This window comes from Ictidomys tridecemlineatus, chromosome 1 (genome assembly GCF_052094955.1).
Source record: "Ictidomys tridecemlineatus isolate mIctTri1 chromosome 1, mIctTri1.hap1, whole genome shotgun sequence".
Classification (NCBI taxonomy): Eukaryota; Metazoa; Chordata; class Mammalia; order Rodentia; family Sciuridae; genus Ictidomys; species Ictidomys tridecemlineatus.
The window spans coordinates 149096557-149111491 of record NC_135477.1 but is presented as its reverse complement, the minus strand read 5'-3'; the positions used below and the strand labels follow the sequence as shown (position 1 = coordinate 149111491).

Below are 14935 nucleotides of genomic sequence, written 5' to 3'. Positions count from 1 at the left end.
AACTCAAATTGGCTTATGATATGATTCTATACCTAGAAGACCCTAGAAATTCCACCAGAAAACTTCTAGAACTAGTAAATTAATTCAGCAAAGAAACAGGATGTAAAATCAACACCCATAAATGAAAAACATTTCTGTATATCAGTGACAAATCCTCTGAAAGGGAAACAAGGAAAACTACTCCATTTACAATAGCCTCAAAAAAAAATACTTGGAAATCAACTTAACAAAAGTGAAAGATCTATATAATGAAAATTACAAAACCCTAAAGAAAGAAGTCAAAGAAGACCTTAGAAGATGGAAAGATCTACTTGCTCTTGGATAGGCAGAATCAATATTATCAAAATAACCATACTTCCAAAAGCATTATATAGATTTAATACAATTCTGATGAAAATCCCAATGACATTCCTCATAGAAATAGAAAAAGCAATTATGAAATTCATCTGAAAAAAATAAGAGACCCAGAATAGCTAAAGCAATTCTTAGCAGGAAGAGTGAAGCAGGTGGCATCACTATACCAGACCTAAACTATACAACAGAGAAATAGTAACAAAAACAGCATGGCGTTGGCACCATAACAGACTGGTAGACCAATGGTACAGAATAGAGGACACAGAGACTAACCCACAAAATTACAATTATCTCATATTAGACAAAGATGCCAAAAACATACATTGGAGAAAAGATAGCCTCTTCAACAAATGGTGCTGGGAAAACTGGAAATCCATATGCCACAAAGTGAAATTAAACCCCTATCTCTCACCATGAACAAAACTCAACTCAAAATGGATCAAGGACTTAGAAATAAAACCAGGGACCCTGCGCATAATAGAAGAAAAAAGTAGGCCCTAATCTCCATTATGTGGGATTAGGCCCCAACTTCCTTAATAAGACTTCCATAGTGCAAGAATTAAAACCAAGAATCAATAAATGGGATGGACTCAAACTAAAAAGTTTCTTCTTAGCAAAAGAAACAATCTGTGAGATGAACAGAGAGCCTATATCCTGGGAGCAAATCTTTACCCCTCACACATCACATAGAGCACTAATCTCTAGGATATATAAATAACTCACAAAGCTAAACACCAAATAAACAAATAACCCAAGCAATAAATGGGCCAAGGACCTGAACAGACACTTCTCAGAAGATGTTATACAATCAATCAACAAATATATGAAAAAATGCTCATCATCTCTAGCAATCAGAGAAATGCAAATCAAAACTACTCTAAGATATCGTCTCACTCCAGTCAGAATGGCAGCTATTATGAAGACAAACAACAATAAGTGTTGGTGAGGATGTGGAGGAAAAGGTAGACTCATACATTGCTGGTGGGATTGCAAATTGGTGCAGCCATATGGAAAGCAATATGGAGATTTCTTGGAAATCTTGGAATGGAATCACTATTTGACCCAGCTATCCCAATCCTTGGTCTATACCCAAAGGACTTAAAAACAGCATACTACAGGGACACAGCCACATCAGTGTTTATAGCAGCACAATTCACAATAGCTAAACTGTGGAGTCAACCTAGATGTCCTTCAGTAGATGAATGTATTAAAAAATTTGGCATATATACACAATGGAATATTACTCAGCAATAAAAGTGAATAAAATCATGGCATTTGCAGGTAAATGGATGGAGTTAGAGAAGATAATGCTAAGTGAAGTTAGCCAATCCCAAAGAACCAAATGCCAAATGTTTTCTCTGATACAAGGAGGCTGATCCATAGTGGAGTAGGGAGGGGGAGCATGGGAGGAATAGATGAACTCTAGAGAGGGAAGAGGGGTTGGAGGGGAAGGGAGGGGGCAGGGGTTAGAAATGATGGTAGAATGTGATGGTCATTATTATCCATAGTACATGTATGAAGACACGAATTGGTGTAAATATACTTTGTATACAACCAGAAATATGGAAAATTGTGCTTTATATGTGCAATAAGAATTGTAATGCATTCCACTGTCATATATAAATTTTAAAAAAATTAATTTAAAAAAAGCAAATCAGTGGTGTCATTGAACTAGGAAAGGGGGTGGTAGTGTGAAGGGGAGGAGAGAGGAGGGGAAATGTAGGGAGGGAGAAAGAAGGAAGGACAAAGGGGCATGAGGACTCTTTGTGATGATGGATATGTTCTCATGATAGTTTCATGGGTGTACCCGTACGTCATAACTTATCAAATCATATACATTTATTTACCAATTAATAAAGCTGTTAAAAATACAAAAAGGAATCAAGGAAAAAAGTGGTTTTGCAGATTGCAAAATGCAAACAGAGGTCAGGGAAGGCACAGAAGATGCTGATTTTTCTGGTTACTTTCTGTCTGCCTTCTTCTCTGTGAGTCTAGGCTGTTTGTTTTTATAGAAGGCAGACCCAGGATGGCTGCAGTGGTGTTCCCTGGGCCTGCTGTCTTAAAAGCTATGAATGTGCAGTTCCTAGGCCCCTGGACTTCCAACATTCAATAAGCACACTTGGGATTGACACTGCCTTCTGATGCTCAGCATGCCTGGTGGATCATTGACTAAAGTTCTTCAAGGATCTGATGCCCACAGCTCTGCTCTTCTGGACTAACATTAAAGAAGTTTGTACAAAACATTTGCTCCTGTAGAGGAGTCCAGACCATGAGCACCAGGGAGCCAGAAATCTGACTAGAGAGGAACTGCTTCCCTTCTCCATCTGCGCCTGAGCCCACTGGGTTCAGTACCCATCGCCAGTCACATGTACTGAAATGGCACCCGCTTTCGCCACAGAAAAGACTTAACTGGGCTTCTCCAGAATCTTCACCCAGTCTGATTTCAGGACTGTCAGCAAAAGAGTCTCTGCAAAAGAGTTCAATGTAGATAAACTTCCTATTTTCGTGTTGCCCTGTTTTACATGGCCACTGGCCAAGAAGATACCAGCACTCCAGGTGCTGGACACCCCCTTACTAGTTTTTCACAAACATATCCAGTATAGTACTTTGTAGAAGTGTGCAAACAAGGCCTCTGGCCTTGTGCTGGGCTTCACAGAGATGTCTACATTTTTAAGATAAGTTACCAACTGGACTCCATGGTCACAGCTGGCAGGGGGAGGAAAGAAAGGGGAGAAGAAGCTCTCCCCTTCTCAGGTGTAGTCCTTGAAGGGTTAACTTGCCCAAAACAGTGAAAGAAAAAGCTGCTTTTATGTGAACTTCTGCAGATTGTGAACTTCTGAGCCCCTCCCCTTACATGCTGGGTATAAAACTCTGAAACTCCCTGAACTCGGGGTTCAGGGGATTAATTGATTACAGCAAAGGCTGTACCCTCTGAACCTGGCTGCAGCCAAATAAAACTGTTTCCTGCTATCTTCGGTGCCTTGCCTCGTTTGTCCCTACAATAGTACCACCCGATATTTCTCCTGTCTCCTCTCAACACTGACCAGATCTTTCCCTTCTGCTCCTGAAGATTGTGAGGACAGTAGCAGCTTCTCACCATGTGCTGAGCTCAGCACCTGGCACTCGCTGCGTGCTTATTAGTGGTTGTCAAGTGATTAAAACACCTCTCAGGTGTGCAGAAAATAAATGAAGCTTTTTTCCCTCTACCTAAATTTAGGTGTTTTTTCCCTCTTAATTCTCCATCTATCTGATGGCAGAAAAAGTAATTTTGTCATTTCAGGGTAAAACTTAGAAATTGCAACTGCTTAGTTCACAATTTTCTCTTTCCCCTGGAGGTGACCTTAGATTGTGGGATTTGGGATATGGGGATATGATCTGGATCTTGGGAGGTGCTCCGTCCTACCCTGGGGTGCTTCCTGAGTAGCCCTGGGCCCTGGCTTTGCCTCCATGGTGGCTTCTAATGGCATCAGCTTTACTCACAGCTGTCCCCTGACTTTGTGGTCCAGGCTTGCTGTATCAGCCAACTCTGAGGCCTCTCTGCCCTGCGGGAAAACTTGGCCTCTCTACCGACTTCCCGGGGATTGTGTGCAGGTGGCCCTCCCTACTTCACACCTGGGAGGTGTTGGGTGGTGGAAGCCATTCTCTTTTCAGATTGTCAACTCCCAGGACATTTAGGACATTCGAATCAGGTGCCCTCCAATCTGTGTTCCTCCAGCCCCTGAGGCTCTGCTGGCAGCAGACAGATAGACCCTCTCCAAGGCACTCAGCAGCCTGCCACAGCCTCACTAAGACTTCTCTTCTGTAGACATATCCCTAGGACTAGGAGCTTTTCCTTTGGAAAAGCAAAGGCCAGGAATTAATGTCTGTATTAATAATAAAAGAAAATGGTCATAATAGATACAGAAAAAAGCATTTGACAAAATCCAATATTAGTTCATGACAAAAATGCTTGACAGACAGAATAAAAGGGAACTTTCTCAACCCAGTAAAGGGCACTTAGGAGAAGCCCACAGCCACCATTGTACTTACAGGTGAGAGACTGGATGTTTCCACTAATAACCTGAAGCAAACAAGGATGCCCACCTGTACAACATTGGACTGGGGGTTCTAGCCAAGGCAGCTAGGTGAGAAAATGAAATAAAAGCCATCCAAATTGGAAGAAGAGAAATAAAGCACTTCTATTTGCAGATGATAGGGTCTCGTACATACAAAGTCATAGGAATCATCTCTCAATTAACTATTGAGTACTATAACATGAGGGCTGAACTCCTTGGGGCACTCTGTATTCCGCTTTGCAGGGACAGGAGGTCTTGGTGCAGGGTGAGTAAGGGCAGCAGGATAGTGAGATGTGACAAAGTCAGGAGAGAAATTGTGGGGTTTAGATTTCACAATGTCCTCCTGCTTCATGTCACATAGACGGACTGATGGTGGGATGGACTGATAGGCAGATGGGCCAACTTCAAGGGTACCACCAGCTGGGCTTGCCTATGGCCAACAGCAGGAAGCCCTGGCCTGCCATCTCCTGGGAACAACTCTGGCTGGGGCCTGGCAATCTGGACCAGGCAGTGGCTTTGTCACATGTGAGCAAGTTGTGTTATCTCTCTGGGACCCAGTCCCCTCATTTGTGCAGTGGGAATAATTTATATACAGTAATTAAATAAATACCTCATGGGATCATTATGAAGATCCAAGTAGATATTCCACAAAGCAGAGTTCCTGGTATATGGAAAACACTTAATAAATACTAGTTTTTCTTCTCTTTCCCCAAGGTGGCTTCTCAACTTCCCTGGCATCTGAGACGGAGTCATGACAGCCCACCTCTCCGCAGGGGAACCTTCCTGAGAGGTTGCTTGCAGGAGTGAATCTTGTGAGTTATACAACTTTTGCAGGAAAGCCGGAGAAAGCACCAAATGGGCAGGCGTCAGGCTGTGGAATCTTAGATCTCTCTGGCCACCTCCTCTGGCAGCAGCTTGAGTGCTCAGGTTGTGATGCTGTTCAGGTGAGCATCGCTGAGGTAGGCCTCTCCCAAATGACTCACTAAGGAAGGTAAACTGCTCTGTGTAACATGATGCAGGTGGGCCTGGTGCCAGTCACTCCAAAAACGCAGATGTGGGAGAAGCCACCACCCACGTTGTCATGTTGTGGCTGGCCAGCCGGGGAGCTGCTGAATCCTCTGTCCCTCCTGGAGATACCCAGCCTGGCCCTAGAGCCGGTAAGTGAGTCTTCAGCTTGGAGAAAAGCTGTCTTGTTGACACAGCTCTCCAATCTCTTGACACCATTCTGAAACCAAAACAGCTCAGCAAACTCAATGTTGCTGTGACTCATTTGGCTCCACGGGAACCTTGACCAATTTGTGTGAATGCTCATGTGTTTTGCTGCAGAATATTGATGTGTTTAATTAGGAACTTTGCCCTGGGCCCTGCTGTGGGTACTGTATAATATGTGGTGCATGAATTATGTATTTGCTTTGAGTTCCGAAACCCATCTGACCTCCAGTTTCTGGAAAAGAGAGCATGCACTGGTATTAATCCTCAGGCAATGGTTGGAGGAAACACCACACACATATAAATAGGAGTAGAATGGAACATATGCAGGGTTTGAAACCAGAGCCTGCTGTGAATGACTCCCTGCTCTAGCTTTTATCAGATGTGGGATCTTGGAAACATCATCAAACCTAGAAAGATTTGGTTTCCATAATTACAATGCAAAAATAATAATATCTACCTCCTATCATTAATAGGGGATTAAATGAGATGCTACATACTTTTGGCACAGAGCAAGTGTTTAAATATTAGCATTGCTAATGAATAGTAATAAATGTGTTTCTTGCTAGACCTTTGGCTCATGCACAGAGAGGAAAATGCTGGGGAGGAAAGTCATCTTATTTGTGGGAATCCACAGGCAAGATAGCCCCATGTGGACACCCTGTTCAGTGCCTTGCACAGTCAGGAACCCAATGCTGGGAGCCCCTGCATGAAGAGGGAGAGCATTGAGGACTCTGAATAGTGAAAACCTTAGCCATTATGTGCCATTGACTCATTTATGGTACACCTCAAAAACTGAAATTGAGCAACAAATATATCACTGATGGTAACTTTGAAATAAATATTAATATAGAAAAAATTAAAAAGAAGATTCAAAGTATAAAAATTCTAGTCTTTTGCAGGTTGCAGCTGCACACAGCTATAAATCAGCCACTCTGGAGACTGAGGCAGGAGGATCACAAGTTTGAGGCCAGCCTGGGCAACATCAAAAGAAATGTCTCAGAATAAAAAATAAAAAGGACTAGGAATGTAGATCAGTTGTAAGAGTGCCCTGGGTTCAATTCTTGTACCAAAAAACGGGGAGGCTGGGGAGACAGCTCAGTTGGTAGAGTGCTTGCCTTGCATGCACAAGGCCCTGGGTTCAATCTCTAGCACCACACAAAAAAAAAGTTATATTCTTTTGAGAAAAATAATAGGTGAATGATTAGTGATAATTAATGATATCAACATTATCAATAATAACAAGTTATATGATAAGCTCTAGATTTTGATTTCCAGTCATATATATATATATATATATATATATATATATATATATATATATATATATATATACCTGTGCCAATTTCAATGAAGTATTTACAGAATTGAAAACTTGGAACTTATGTGGATCAAGTTTTCAGGAAGAAAAAACATAGGAGATGCTGGGATACACTACTACTAAGAGTTGGAACATGAATTCCCCTACCCACTGTTATGGGAGATACTCCAAAAATTACCACAATGGCACTTGTGCCCACCCACCCCCATCACCACCGCATAATGTTTCCCACTTCTCTTGGCAAGCTGTGTCAACAGATGAGATTACAGTCAATAGGTGTGTGTCCCTGGCAAAAATGCTTGGTGGCCTTCAGCACTGAGGGAGGACACAGTTTAATACCAGTGGTCTTCTTCAGAAAGTCTCTTGATGGAGAAATCCAGTGTGTTATGGTGTTATGCATATATATATATATATATATATATATATATATATATATATATATGTATTCATCCAGAAATAAATGAGAACTTGTCTTTTTCTATCTCAACTAGGTTAAGATGTTTTATGACTGAATATTTGAATATCATCATGGACTGAAATAATAATAATAACCCATTCTCCTGACCTGAGCTCCCTTGGCTAAAACCCCATCTCAATCACCCCTATGCAGGAGTGGGGTGGCTACAGGCAGAAGGTAAAGCCTCTTCCCACTGTCATTGCAAAGCAGATACACAGCTGCAGGAATCTCAAATCTCACTCTTGGCCAAGGGTATTTGTGGAGCAGGTCACATCTGGACATTGGTTGACATTGTAACTGATAAGAACAAAAGTGAAGCCAGGCAGGACCTGTGAGAGACTCTCTCGGGCTGCTCTGAACTTCCTATGTTATTGTGATGAAAAGAATCCAAGTACAGGGTAGCTCAACAGGGAGGGGAAGCAATTCTAATTTTGGCAAGGAAAATTCTCCTCCACAGTAGACTTTGTCCTTTAAGAGCCTCTAAGCCCTGGGGCTGCAGATGTAGCTCTCTGGTAGAGTGCCTACTTAGTAACCCCAGCACTGCAAAAATTAAAAATTAAAAAAAGAGAAAAGCCTCTGAGTTTTTCCTATCCCTGTAAAACAGCAGGTTGTACAGAAAAGACTATTCTGATTGTCGTTAGACCACTTGATAGTGACCTTAACCCTGCCTCCATCTGTCCATCATTCAGGCAGAGGAAGGCCAGACCAGAGGGCTGGTGGTCTGCCCCCTTCCAGGGGACAATTGGTGTGAACCCTGACCTGGGATTGCCTTGAGGTGTTGGAAAGGCATCCATGGTATATTCTGGGTGCTTTCTCTTCTCTAGGTGTGCACGGCCTTGATCTGGACATCAGGTCCCACGGTGTTCTATCATCTGGAAGGCCTTCATCCGCTCAGACCGTGTTTCCATACCACCTGCTCCACGCCAGCTCAGCACAGGCACCCAGGACACAGACATAGCAGTGAACCAAAGAGTTCTCTGCCCTGGGGGAGCTGGCAGGTGAGCAGAGAGACATGAACAGTGAACAATAAACATGGTGAATTAATAGAAAGGTAGCATCCTGGAAGAGAAGGCAGTGAGCCTGGTGGAACAGAGGCCAGGATGGGGCTGGGATGGGCAGGAAGGAGAATCAGGGTAAGATGGATAGCCATAGCCACACTGGGCCAGCCACATGGCCTTGTTCAAGGCTCCCTGGAGTGGACCGTATTAGACCCTGATCCCAGCCAGGCTCTGAGCCAGCACATAATGGGTGTTATGGTTTGGATGCGAGGTGTCCTCCAGAAACTCACGTGTGAGACAATTCAAGAAGGTTCAGAGGAGAAATGATTGGGTTGTGAGAGTCTTAACCCAATCAGTGATTCAATCCCCTGACAGGGATTAACTGAATGGAAACTGAAGTGGTGGGGTGTGTCTGGAGGAGGTGGCAACTGAGGCATGGCTTTGGGTATATATTTTGTACCTCAAGAGTGCAGACTCTCTCTGCTTCGAGATCATGGTGATGTGAGCTGCTTCCCTCTGCCACACTCTCCTGCCTTGATGTTCAGCCTCACCTTGAGCCCCGAGGAATGGAGCTGGCCTTCTATAGACTAAGACCTCAAACCGTGAGCCCTCAAATAAACTATTCCTCCTCTATAATTGTTCTGGTCAGGTCATTTAGTCACAGTGGCCAAAAAGCTGACCAGCACAGTGGGTGTTCACTGAAAATCGTTGAGCTGACTAGACAGGATAAGCCAAGGGTTTATCTGCTTCATGCTCTGAATCCAGAGGCCTGCTCTGGGGCACTTTCCCAGTTCAGCTTCAAGCTCTTCACATTCATCCTCCAGCCACCTTCCTGAGAAGGCTCCCAGCATGTACATGTGTGTGTGTGTGTGTGTGTGTGTGTAATGTGTAATATATATATTCAATTTTTTAAATTTATTTTTTCTCTTTACATGATGGTAGCATGAATTTTGACATATCACACATACATGGAGTATAACTTCCCATTCTTGTGGTTGTGCATGATGTGGAGCTACACGGGTGGTATATTCATATATGAATATAGGAAAGTTATGTCCCATTTATTCTACTGTCTTGAACTCACCAAATGGAGGCCTTCTCCCCTTTAAGGAACAGAGACTCTGGGCAGTGCCCTGTGCCTCCCAGAAGGCAAGCGCTTAAACTTTTCCTAGTAGCAACCCTCAAGACTGCCCCCGCATCGTCCTGCAGAAAAAAATCTTGACCACACGCACCTCAGAGCATTAATCTCTAGGATATATAAAGAACTCAAAAAACTTACCACCAAAAAATTAAAAAATAAATAATAACCTAATCAATAAATGGGCAAAGAAACTGAACAGATACTTCACAGAAGGGGAAATACAGTTGATCAACAAATATATGAAAAAATGTTCAACATCTCTAGCAATTAGAGAAATGCAAATCAAATGTACACTGTGACTTCATCTCACTCCAGTCAGAATGGCAACCATCAAGGACACAAGCGAGGGCTGGGGTTGTAGCTCAGTGGTAGAGCACTTGCCTACCACATGTGAGGCACTAAGTTCAATCCTCAGCACCACATAAAAATAAATAAACAAAACAATGTTATTGTGTCCATCTACAACTAAAAAAATTAAAAAGAATACAAGCAACAATAAATGTTGGCAAGGATGTAGGGTACACTTATGTAGTGCTGGTAGGACTGAATTGGTGCAATCACTCTGGAAAGCAGAAAACTTGGAATAGAACTAAGAAAACTTGGAATAGAACTACCATATGACCCAGTCATCCCACTCCTAGGTTTATACCCCCAAGGACTTAAAATCAGCATACGAGAGTACACAGCCACATCAATGTTTATAGCAGCTCAATTCACAATAGCTAAACTATGGAACCAACTTAGGTGTCCTTCAGCGGATGAATAGATAAAGAAAGTGTGGTATATATACATAATGGAATATTACTCAGCCTTAAAGAAGAATTAAATTATGGAATTTGCTGGTAAATGGATGGAACTGGGGAATATTATGCTAAGCGAAATAAGCCAATCCCATAAAACCAAAGGCTGAATGTTTTCTCTGATATGCAGTGCTAATTCACAATAAGTGTGGGGAAGAATAGAGGTATTTTGGACTAGACAAAGGGGAATAAAGGGAGAGGAGGGGAAATGGGGATAGGAATGATAGTAGAATGAATCGGACATTATTGCTCAATGTGCATATATAATTATGTGACCTGTATAACCCTACATCATGTACAACCAGATGAATGAGAAGTTATCTTTCATTTATGTATGATGTGTCAAAATGCATTCTACTGTCATCTATAACTAATTAGAACAAATTTTAAAAGTGTAATTAAAAAAAATAACTGTACCCTTCAGTCCTGGTCATGGTTCAAGAGTCTCCAAGTCTATGCTCAGAATCATGCATCTTTTCATTATGGGTTCTTTGATCCATTCTACCCCCTGACAAAGTCCAGGCAGCAAGGAATGAATAAGCAATGAACAAGCACTCCATGACTATCTTGTGTTCTTTCCCCATAATATTTATTGCAAAATAAAGAAAAATTTTAAACAAATGACCACAACTGATTTCGATTTAGAGTAGCTTACTTGATTTTTAATTTGCAACAATGTAAAGAGAAAGTCTTAAAATTCCATAAATAGAATAAATAATATTTCATGTTCACAGTTGACCTTTCACCCCTGTCATCTTCTCTTTCTGGAATGTTTCCAGGAGACTCCTCAGAAATGTCTCCATGTTACCCGGTGTGGTAAGGTTGCATGGCTGTTCACAGGAAAAAAACTGCAGATAGAAGTGGACAAGGATAGAGTAACTCAGCAATGTGGAACCAAGGAGCCCCGAGACCCCCTGCCCAGAGCCTGAGAAAGGACAGCAGGAAGGGGCTCAAGATCTAGAGCAAATAGGCGGGGAGGTCCAGGCTGGCTAGCATTTCATGAACACATTGGATGTGCCTGGCTCTGGGCTAGGACTTCAGGGGTCTTTTCAAACATACATGGGGCCAGTAAATCCCCCCAGTTAGAAAGAACCTTTTCCTGGAATTTTTTTGAGGGTTAAAATGCATCATTAACCATTTCAGTTGTCCTTCCAAGGTCATTTTATAACATAATAACTAAAAGTCAGACTTTGGGGAGGTCACATAGACCCAAGTTCAAATCTCAACTCTGCTACTTAGTAAATAGGTAGCATCAGGCAACTTAGTTAACTTTCCTAAGCTTCAGTTTCCTCCTCTCTTCAAGGGAGGGTGATAAACCTAACAATTGTCCTAAGGCAGGTACTCGGTAAAAGAGTACATATTAAGCACTTAGAACTAGATTAGAAACACATACAACTAAACAGAGCTCTGGGCTTTCAGGCCTCTATGCTCTCCGGCAAATGTGAATATAAAGGAAGGCAGGGAGGTCCGGCAGCGCCCACCCCAGCAACTAGGACTTATGCTGAAGAATGTATTGGTATGCATTGAGGGCAGGTGGTGATCTGGGTGTGTTTTCCTTTAAAAATGTTTTTTAACCAATTAAGAATTCTCCTTTAACTTATAGGCCACCACAGCCATTTGGTTAGCAAATGGAATGTTTAAGATAATTTAGGATTGCGTGGGCTACAGCCCTGATTCTCCCGATTGTAGCTTCTAATTACAATCAGGATGGATTCTTTCATTATCCAAAAAGCAGGGAGAAGAAAATGGTCATGTTGGTGTCAGCGTTTCTTTTTTTTTTAAAACTAGGCAACAATGAACTATCTGAGGCAGATCTCATTTTGATTCTATTGTTTCTGATTGAATTTCATAGGTCTCCCTTTGTCAACCTTGAGCTATAATTCTAACTTGATCATCCTTTCTCATTCAATCAGAGCTAGCATTAACATTCACATAAAAATCACATTCACATAAACTCACTGGACACTTGTTGTTCTTTAGGATGGCAACCGATCTTTTCACCCGAAGGAAAACCTGCGAGAATTTTGTTTTCTGTGTGGCGTTGGTCATCTGGGACAGCCCCTCCTGGAAGCATGGTGTGCTGCAGTTGTCCTGGCAAATAATACGGATTTGTGAAAAGAAATGCTCCCAGGACAATTTTGAGAAGGAATCACAAAGAGAATGGTTTTTAGAGAGTATTTTAACTTAACCAGTGTAACCCGAGTTTGCACTATTTTTTGATAGGGTCCTTGTCAGTCTAGGAAACGATCTTCAATATTTCAAGATATAACCAAGATTCCAGCATGTTCCATCTAGGAAACATGGGCCGGTAAGCCCTGGCAAACAAGTAGTTCTACTTTTTTCCACTGATGTCCCTCGCTTCAAGTATAGCCCCAGTGAGTTTGAAAGAATGGAAAAAGGAAAAGCCTTTTTACACCAGCCAATGGGATGTGGCAATGAATCAAGACTGAAGTCCTGCACAGAGGGCTGGACAGGGCTGTGCTTTTTATGCATAGTTCTGCTTTGCTTCTTCTCAAATAATGGATAGCCCACGAAGCATGTGATTTTGACTTCTGGGATGAAAAGCTTAGGTTCTTCCAGCCCAGCTTGAGAGAGAGAGAGAGAGAGAGAGAGAGAGAGAGAGAGAGAGAGAGAGAGAGAAGGAGGGAGAAAGCACTGTCTCCTGGGGTCAGTCCCCTCACCCTACCAAGAGCTGGAATTAGGAATCAGAACATTCCTTCCCCTTCCTTCCTGCCAAAGTGGGGAGCTTCTCTCTGGAAGCCCCTGGCAGCCCTGCCACCCACCACCTCAGACATGCTGTTCTCCTAGGGGGTGGTTCAAACCATGGGACAGTCACCTAAATCAGTTAGGGAGACTTTTGGGAACAAGGAGGGAGGCAGAGGGAGAAGGGAAAGAGGGCGGGGGGGGGGGGAGAAGAAAGGAGGGAGGAGACGTAGAAGACAGGTAATGCCAGATAAAAGACAGAGTGAACATTTTGCTGACATTGTTCCATAACCCTATAGTTATCAGCAAGTGGATTAGAAAACAGTATGACCCGACCTATACGTGATTCATTATATTCTTAGTTCCAATTTGATTTCATTGGGCACATGGCCAATCATCTAAAAAGTAGTCAATATATATTTTTAAATACTGAAAAGCATTCAAATTTCTCAAGGGCCATAAAATAAAGTACAAAGAAATGTATATAGTGTATAATTTCAAAAGCTTGGTTGTAAGAGGGAATATTAATCTGTATTAATGTCAGGGTTTTTGCCATTAAGGAACAATTTTTAATTTAAAATATCAAATATAGCTATTTATTTTTACTTCAAAGTTTAAAAACCCAGAATCAAGATTATCTACCCCGCACCCTGCCCCATACTTACAGAAGGGATGGGCAGACACAAACAACTGGTTACCTGAAAAAGAGAAATTTCTGAGTGAAGATACCAGATACAAACACTGAAATTACTTTAGAAAGTTCTCAAAAGAGCGTTTCACTCACATTGGCGCTGCAGCTGCAGTTCGAGGTTGAGTCTTCCTAGAGTGGGTAAGGACATGATAAGTCACAGTGAATGGTGTGCTTTTCATCGCCTGGAGGGACCTACCACCTTGCCTGCCTCAATCTTTCCCACAGGATCCCTGCAGCTCAGCAGCCTACCTTCAGCTTCTTGAGGAGGAAGTCAACATCCCTGATTCCTGCAGAGGTGGAACACCTCTGGCTGGCCACAGAGCACAAGAGCAGGGTGGAGGCGAGGAAGGTGCCCAGAAGCATCTTGACTGGGAACTGGAGCTCAGCTTGCAGACACCTTCCAATCTACTCCTATTTAAAGCTCCTTTCAAACAGGGAAAACCCCTGACATCAAACTGATACCAAGGGCCCACTTTTTCTCTGTAAGTTGGGGCGACTTGATATTAAAAAAAAAAATCACACTGAGTCACTTGACAAAGATTATGTGGTGCCAGGAAATATCATTCCTCAGAAAAGATACTTTTCAAAAGGTTGGGTTTTGAAATACTGAAGGAAAAGTTAAGATCTAAAAATCATAATTTGCCTTCTTTTTTTTTTTTTTTTTTTTTAAAGATACGGATTCTGGTTGTGAGAGTTAGAAGACTTTCCATGAAAGCTCAGGTCTGTGTTTTCCCTTTTTACATCATTGAAAATGCTGATGTAATAGCCAGTCCTGGGTGTTGAAATGAAGGGGACAGAAGGATGATGAGTGACAGGGCAGGATACACTTCCATCTGTTAGGGTTTTCTTTTAGGAACTGTGGCCTTGACCTTACTATACTTTATTACCAAATCTTCATGCCTTTCAGGCCCTGGGTGAAATTCCTGTGCAAATTTGACAAGAATTCTTATGAGCAGGTGTATGAAAGAGGAAATTTTCTTTTTCTTTCCTTTTTATACAAATGTTTTATTAGAGATGAATGTTTTCTTTTAGTGCATTATAGTTAAAAATAATATTGACATAATTATACAAGAGTGGAATATAATTTGCTCCAATTCAGTTCCCAGCACTTCCCCTTTCCCTCCCCTCTACCATCCCTCCCCCGTTCCCTTTCCTCTACTCTACTGGTCTTTTATTTATAAATTAGTGCATGATAGATAAAGGTGG

The 14935-nt window shown here is 42.1% G+C and overlaps 1 protein-coding gene across 1 annotated transcript; it reads right to left on the bottom strand.

The window, feature by feature from the left end:
• Positions 1-10975: 10975 nt before the first annotated feature.
• Il9 (interleukin 9) lies at positions 10976-14564 on the bottom strand. Its single transcript, XM_005333196.2, has 5 exons — positions 13979-14564; positions 13823-13858; positions 13704-13736; positions 12295-12426; positions 10976-11183 (listed from the first exon to the last, which is right to left on the bottom strand). The coding sequence occupies exons 1-5, from the start codon at positions 14090-14092 to the stop codon at positions 11064-11066; spliced, it is 435 nt and encodes a 144-aa protein (XP_005333253.1). The 5' UTR covers positions 14093-14564; the 3' UTR covers positions 10976-11063.
• Positions 14565-14935: the final 371 nt, after the last annotated feature.

Bases quoted from the DNA above. Each gene is read 5' to 3' on its own strand.
- Il9 (XM_005333196.2), bottom strand. From the start codon at position 14,092: ATGCTTCTGGGCACCTTCCTCGCCTCCACCCTGCTCTTGTGCTCTGTG. The intron at 13,737-13,822 runs GTGAGTGAAACG...TCTCTTTTTCAG, and splicing joins ACTGCAGCTGCAGCGCCAAT to GTAACCAGTTGTTTGTGTCT. The intron at 11,184-12,294 runs GTGAGTTTATGT...TTCTATCTGCAG, and splicing joins TAAAGAACAACAAGTGTCCA to TTTTTTTCCTGTGAACAGCC.